The 6,834-nt window shown below is 58.6% G+C and overlaps 1 protein-coding gene across 1 annotated transcript in view; it reads right to left on the minus strand.

Annotated features, from left to right (window-relative positions):
- Positions 1-6,527, minus strand: part of Fcho1 (FCH domain only 1) — a 16,861-nt gene extending 10,334 nt beyond the window's left edge. The window contains exons 1-7 of the mRNA XM_004646867.2: positions 6,477-6,527; positions 5,291-5,335; positions 5,098-5,160; positions 4,601-4,664; positions 2,037-2,128; positions 1,302-1,376; positions 982-1,123 (exon numbers count right to left, since the gene is read on the minus strand). Coding sequence (XP_004646924.1) covers positions 982-1,123; positions 1,302-1,376; positions 2,037-2,128; positions 4,601-4,627 — 336 coding nt within the window. The 5' untranslated portion in view covers positions 4,628-4,664; positions 5,098-5,160; positions 5,291-5,335; positions 6,477-6,527. The remainder of the gene's footprint in view (positions 1-981; positions 1,124-1,301; positions 1,377-2,036; positions 2,129-4,600; positions 4,665-5,097; positions 5,161-5,290; positions 5,336-6,476) is intronic.
- Between the last annotated feature and the right edge of the window lie 307 nt (positions 6,528-6,834).

Consider the following 6,834-nt stretch of genomic DNA (forward strand, 5'->3'; position numbering starts at 1 on the left):
AAAAAAAAAAAAAAAAAAAAAAAAAGTGGAAGCTCGCTGATTCACCTAACCTTGACACAGGGTGGGGCTGGCATTGCCAATTCACGATTCTGCCTTTGGGTCCTACTAAGTCAGAAGGCTTCTGCAGTGTTGTGCAGAAGGGCGAGCCTCCCCCCTCATCTTTGTTGTCTTTTTGAGACAGAGTCTCACTTGAGCTCACTTTGTAGCCCAGGCTGGTCTCAAACTCCCAACGGCCCTCCTGTCTCAGCCTCTGAGTGCTCCCCCATGCCCAGCTCTTGGCACAGCTCTTGAGCCTCCACCCATCAAGCTTCCAGTGCGTGGCATCCCGAGCCCAAGGCTCCAAGATCTGAGATTCTTGGTTTGCGAGCCAGTAGAAATGCCGAGATCAGCGCTCACACATGGGAACCAGTGACTGCTTTCTGTGGAAAGTGACAGTGAGCAAATGTGGCCCACTCATCACAGACACTGGGCTCTGCACTGTGGCCCAGAACCGCTGCAAGCACTAGGTATGGGCGTGAATGTGGGCCTGTGCCAATAAAACTTTATTCACCCTCACTGGAGCCTGCACGCCATGTCACACGGGCCTCACATGGCTCCAAATAGCATTTTGCTTTTGATGTTTTGCTAGCCTTTTAAAAATGTAAAAACCAATAAAAAAAAACAAAAATAAGAGTGCAAACACAAGTCTTAGCTGTCCAAACCAGGCAGAAGGCTGCATTTCGCATGCTGGACAGCAGGCCAACTCCTCAAGAACCTGCCCGCTTTTTGCACAGAGGCTGGCTTTGCACATGCGCTGTGAACTGCAGCCCCCCACCCCTTCTACGTGTGACCCTGAGGGAGGGCCAGGTCTGCACAATGCTGAGCCCGGTGTTCTGTGCACGAACAGGATTCGGAGATGCTCTACCAGGGATGGGGCCACAGGTGGCTTGGGGTCCCAGAAGCCCCTGGTGTCCCGGCCCTGGCGGGCACCCCCACACATACCTTCTTGTGGGTCTTGAGCTGTTCCTCCCCATAGCGGAGCACATCCTTGATGAGGTCCTGCAGCTTGCGGGTCAGCTCCAGGTGGCACAGCGCTAGCTTGTCGGAGGACACACGGAAGACCTCCCAGAGTGGGGCGAAGGTCCTGGGGACAGGCAGGTCACATCCAGGGCCCAGCAGCCCCCCGCTCACTGGGCCCTGAGCCACCAAGGGCCCCTCACTGTTTCACCTTGGCTTTGCCCTCATGCACACCAGCGAGCATTCCCCACCGAGCTGCACCACCTGCCAGTCCCGGTTGCTCTAGTGACCCCCACTTCACTCACCCCATGGGGGTCCCGTTGCTGGCCAGCTTGGAAAGTTTTGCCATTGCCTTTGAGTAGGTCTCCTCGATGGTGGCCCTGGGGCGAGGGTTGGGGACAAGGTAGGGCACTATCAGGCCCGGTTCAGGCCCAGTTCCCCACCTCAAACATCTATGCAGTGGGTCTCAAAGGAGGGCGCTCTAAAGGGAGTATTTGTAGCAGTTACAGGTCAAAAACTTGTCTTGAGCACATAACATAACGTAGGCACTGTGTTAAATTCTTTATATGACTTATCTCATTCACTTGCAGAAGAAAACCTGCTTAATGCCTCATAATTTCAATGCTTTTAAGGGCAGGAATGTACCCAGCTGGAAGCAGAGCCCACAGGCACAGAGGCTGCCTCCCCCCCTCCATAGTCCGTGGTGTTTTCTCTGCTCCTGGTGCCTGCACAAGGATGCTCTGAAATGTAGACTCTTCTTTCGTGCATGTTTTTATTTATCAGTATGCAAAGTGTTTAAAAATTGGCTACTATGAGTAAGGTGTTTCACTTTCTGGAGCCATTGGTTACTGTTTAAAAGAGGGGACAGAGGTCCTCTGAGCCTCTCCAGCTCCTAGTGCACCCAGGAATCCGAACCTAGTCCCAGGCCTGGGACAGGACAAGACTGTGCCTGTCCAGAGGAGAATGGGGGCTGTACTGAGCGGCCAGGTTGCGGGGATGTGGGCGGGGCTGCATGGTGGATGGGGCATGCGGGACCTCACCTCTCCCGGATGAAGTCAGCCAGCTCCTTGGTTGAGACAGGTCCCTGCTTCACGCTGTGGTACAAGACCTCAAAGCCATGGTTTTTCTCTCCCTGCCGAGATGGGGTAGAAATGAGCAGGAGAAAAAAAGAGGGCTGTCAGCTAGCAACAAGGGTTGGGCAAAGGAGTCAACCTACAAGGTCCTCCCTTGGCTGTAGGGATTGGTTCAGGAGTAAGCCAATCAGCTTGCTGCAATTACCCTGGGCTTCAGAAATTGGCTTATGGACATTTCATTGACCCAATCAGAGAAAAGCCTGAGAATTTTTGTCTCAGCTGAGCAGAACCCACGTTGCTCCTGCCTGTGTCTTTCTCTTTTGATCTAACTCCACTGGTTTCTTCCCTCTATTTTCTGCGTTTTTCCATAATGAGAATCTCTTTGGCGACAGAGTGGAAACCATAAGCTTCAGACTCCTGCTGGGCGGGTAACAATCAGAACCGCGTGCAGGGTTAGTGCAGTTGCTGGATCAAACCAAGCCTGAAAGCCACTTGCTCAGGACTCCCCACTGCTGCACACCAGTTCAGCGCAGCTGTTCCAATCACCATCGTGTTTTCTGTCCCCTCTGCCAGCCAGGGCAGGGTCCGGGTCACAGTCTCTCCTGCCCCCAGAGTCCAGCCTGGGCCGAGGCCTGTGGCTTCTGCTCCCAGCCACCTTGGGTTAGGGACATCGCCTCTCTGTGCCTCAGTTCTGTCCTCTGACCAACGGGGAGAATGACAGCCCAGCTCTCCAGGCTCGCGGGGACAAGGGGCTGGCGGAGCTCTGGCCTAGGTGCATCCAGGGTCCCTGCGAGGGCTCGGCACCAAGTCCAGCAGTGCTCCCGCCCAGCTGCTGGGACCCGTGGGGGAGGCTGCGCCAGGCACCGCTGCCCGGGCTGCACGTGGGGCTGACTCTCGGCCAACCACTGGCCCGCTTCCCGGACCCGGGAGCCCAGCGGCCGGCCTCCCTTGGTGGGCTGGCTCTGGCCAGTGTCTCCTGCCAGAAGGGCCAGGCCGGCCCCAGGGCGGTGGGAGCGGGGTCTCTGCAGCCCAGGGGCCGCGCCCTGTCGCGCTCACACTGCCATGGCTCCCTAGTGCCTCCCTGGGACCCTCAGTGAGATACCACACTGCTCCACGTTTCTGGCGCGTCAATCTCAGAGGCCTCCCTGAGTCCACAAGACGGCAAGGTCACTCCCTTTCCCAGACGGGGAAACTGAGGCTCCCAGACGCAGAGTGGCCTGTCCTTGGGCCCCCACAGGACCCACCCTACCCCAGCGCCCAGCCGCTCAGGTAGACAGCAGGGCGCCTGCGGGAGGGAGCTGGGGGGGCTCTACTCTATTGTCCTTGGCTCATCGCATCTTCTGCAGGGAGCTGAGCGCCTCGTGCCATTAGAAAGAACTGAGAATGAAGGTAGGCGCCTGGAGCTATGAAAAGCCAGTGAGAATGAACGTGGGCGCTGCTGTCAGAGCTCCATGGGGGCGACTTGTGAGCCTGCAGTGGTCAGCCCTATACCCACGCGCGGACCAACAGGGCTCAGAGACGGACAGCCCTTCCGTGCGGGCACACAGCCACTCTGAGGCCAAGCTGGGGAGTGGGAGGCCTGAGGGGGAGGGGAGAGGTCAGATCCCTGCAGGTGGCAGCGAGTATGGCCCCTTTAAGAAAGCCGTGCAATAAGAGGAGCCCCAGCTGGGGAGGAAAAGAGAGTGCTAGTGGGGACTTGTTGCTGTGGCAACCCGTTACCTAGCAACAGGCTTCTGCACGCTCAGGGTCTTACACGTGAGGAGGGGGCTGAGCTGTCCTCCCCAATTCCCCGCGGCTGTCCTGCTCCGGTGTCTGCGGCTCCCACCAGCCTGGCCCGGGAGGAGGAGCCCCTGCTCCTCAAACCGGACCGGGCATCCTACTCGGCACTTGCTGGGGCCACTCTCTGCCTGGAATCCTTCACACAGCCTGGGAATGAGGAGCAGCCCCAGCAGCCTGCAGCAGGCACAGCTTGGTGTCCTGGCTCCTTCCTGGGGTTCCTGAGGCCGGGCTCAGCTGTGACCCTGAAGGGCTGGGGGTCAGGATGCACCGTGTCCCTGTCCAGGGTTGCTCTTCTGGGGCTGGGATGGAGTTCTGGGGAGGGAGGGCAGCCGCAGGCCAAACTCTGGCCCCACTGCCTGGACATGGAGGAGCAGCAGGGTGGTGGGGTCCATGAGAGCCCCCCATTCTGCAGGGTGGAGCATGCGCACAGTCCCGCTGGGCTGACTCCGGGTCCTGGCAGTTCAGCCTGGCCCCAGGGTTGAGTCCCAACTGTAGCTCACCACTGAGTGTTTTTCAGGTCAGAGTCCTGCGCTGGGCCTCAGTTTCCCTGGTGTTAAGCTGTGAATCACTCACCCAAGGTACAAAGCCTGTGAGGGCTGAGGTGTGGACTCAAACCCAGCCTGTCTCTCCTCAGTTTAAATTCTACGGGCTGCAGGCCCACTACCTCCTGAAGGCTGTGCACAAGACGCAGTCTCCCCACTTCCATAAAAGCCCCTGCCCAAAGCCCCCACCAACATAAGAATAGATCTTACCCAAAAATGCTCTCCAAAATATGACATCCTGAAGACCTCTGTGAAGACCCTGCCCAGGATTTTTCTGAAGAGAGAGGCAAGTTTGAGCCTGAGTCATGAGTAGTTCGGGGTTCAGGAGGGTAAATTCCAGCTCTCCTCCCTGAGGAGGACAGAGATGGAGGATGAAGGAGGAATGAAAGCCCAGAGGTTGGGAGCATGCCAGAGCCCTGGAGGGGATTTGGCCCTGGTCCTGTAACCCCTTGTCTAGGAGGGCAGATGACCTGAGTCTCATGGGATCAGGATGGAATTAATGGAGGAATGGGGATGTGAAAGTGCGGATTGGAGGAAGAGGCATGGGAAATAGGTTTTGAAGCATGTGTAAGAGTTCGTGAGCAAGGGTGAACAAGGATGGGAAGGCCAGCACAGGTGGAGACACTGGGCCATTTCACAGATGGGAAATGTGAGTCCCAGTCTGAGGAGGGGAGCTACTTGCCAAGGTTACACAGCCGGCGACTCACAGAGGACTTGCACCCTGAGTCAGCTGGGCAGGCCTGAGCCCCGTGCTCCACGCCGCGTGGCTCCTGCAGGAAGAAGGGGGTCTGGTGTGAGATGGAGGCTGGGCTGTGGGAGCCACGTGTCAGCCAGGGTCCCTTCAGTGTCCCTAAACACTCCTGGGCCTTCTGAACCCTATACATGCAGCTCACTGCTTACCTGGTGTCTGGGTCACTGTCCAGCTCCGTGCCTCAGTTTCCCCATCTGCAAAGTAAGACAGAATGCCTAGCAGGGGTCTCACCAGGGGACCCCAGGTCCCTCTTCATGGGACACATGGAGGTGGAGGGGGTGGGTGTCTTTGGCACGGTCCCCAGACCAGCTTGTCACCTGAGCTTGCTGGCCTCATCTATAATTCACAGCCCGAGGGCAGCGCAGCCGCATCTGGGGGCCCAAGAGGCTCAGTGGTGGCAGGGACAGGGACCTAGGTGACCCTGGGGGCCCTGCTGGGGAGGCCCAGATGCCCTGGGCTATCATGGGATTTGTGAGATGGACGAACACCAGGGAAGTCCCTGGCATGGCCATGGGGTTAATGCGCAACCAGAACTGCACTAGGCAAACAATTACTTGCTTCACAAAAGGGCCCGGTTGCCACCCAGTGCTGGGCATGCCTCAGCCCTGGGAATCTTGCGCTCCCGTGTAGCCTCTGAGGAGAGGGAGCTTGGCATGGTACACTTCCTCCTCCTCCTCCTTGTCCTTGCTCCAGGGAGGAAAGCCCCCAACTCCCCATTGGTCCTTCCTTTCTGGCCTCGGCCTGCCTGGGTCATAGCCTCTCTGGACCCCTTAAGACCTGCTGGCCCCTCAGGGCCCCTGAACTTGTACTGAGTGAGAGGCACAGTCCTGCATCCCTCCTCCCTAGGATGACAGCGGGTGGCACACAGGAAGTGCTGCCAGCTGTGTGGCTCTGGGGACCACAGGAGGCCCTGAGGCAGTGTTTCCTGAAATCCAGGGATCTTGCCAGGTGGCCTTGGCCCCCTCCCCCCAGTTGGTTCCCAGGGGGCTGTAGACCTTTGGGTGTTGCTCCTGTCCCGCCGCCCAGGCCCTTCACCCTCCTTGCCCTGCTGCCTCCTGCTCTCACTCCACCTTCACAGACAGGGAAGCTGAGGCCCAGAGGCATTCAGCTGCATCTAGTCTGATGGCTGCCCCGGCTGTGGTGAGCTTGTGTTTTGAACCCTGGGCCTCCTGACCTGCACCACCACCGGACTGGAGCCACCATGGGGATGGCCCAGCCCAGGAAGTGACACCTGCTACTTGTCCACATGTCCCGCTGGGCACAGAGGCCTCCTTTCTGCTCCGGCTCAGGGATGGGCAAGGGACATGAGGGTCTCCTGCTCAGATTCAGACTCACCGGATGGACACGTGGGAGCCAGGGCCCCATGGGACCCAGCAGGCCCTGGGACGCAGCCACAGGCCCTGCCGCTTCCGTCAGCCCAGGGGAGGCCTGGGTGGGGAGGGGGGGGACAGGAAGCTCACCCCGCTCCGCCTACCACCAACTGCCACCTGCCTCCTGTCCTGACTGGCTCCCCTGGGACCTCCCAGAAACACAGGGAGCCACACGGGTGGGTAAACTGAGGTACCTAAAGGCACCAACCAGAGCTGTGATTACCAAGCCAATAATCACCAGGAGAGTCGGTCAACAGTAGCCTCCCCAGCCCAGTCCAGCCCAGCCCAAACATTCCGCAAGTCACCCAGTTGAGGTGGCCTGG

The sequence above is a fragment of the Octodon degus genome, unplaced genomic scaffold (assembly GCF_000260255.1).
Source record: "Octodon degus isolate 3935 unplaced genomic scaffold, OctDeg1.0 scaffold00282, whole genome shotgun sequence".
In the NCBI taxonomy this organism is placed as follows: Eukaryota; Metazoa; Chordata; class Mammalia; order Rodentia; family Octodontidae; genus Octodon; species Octodon degus.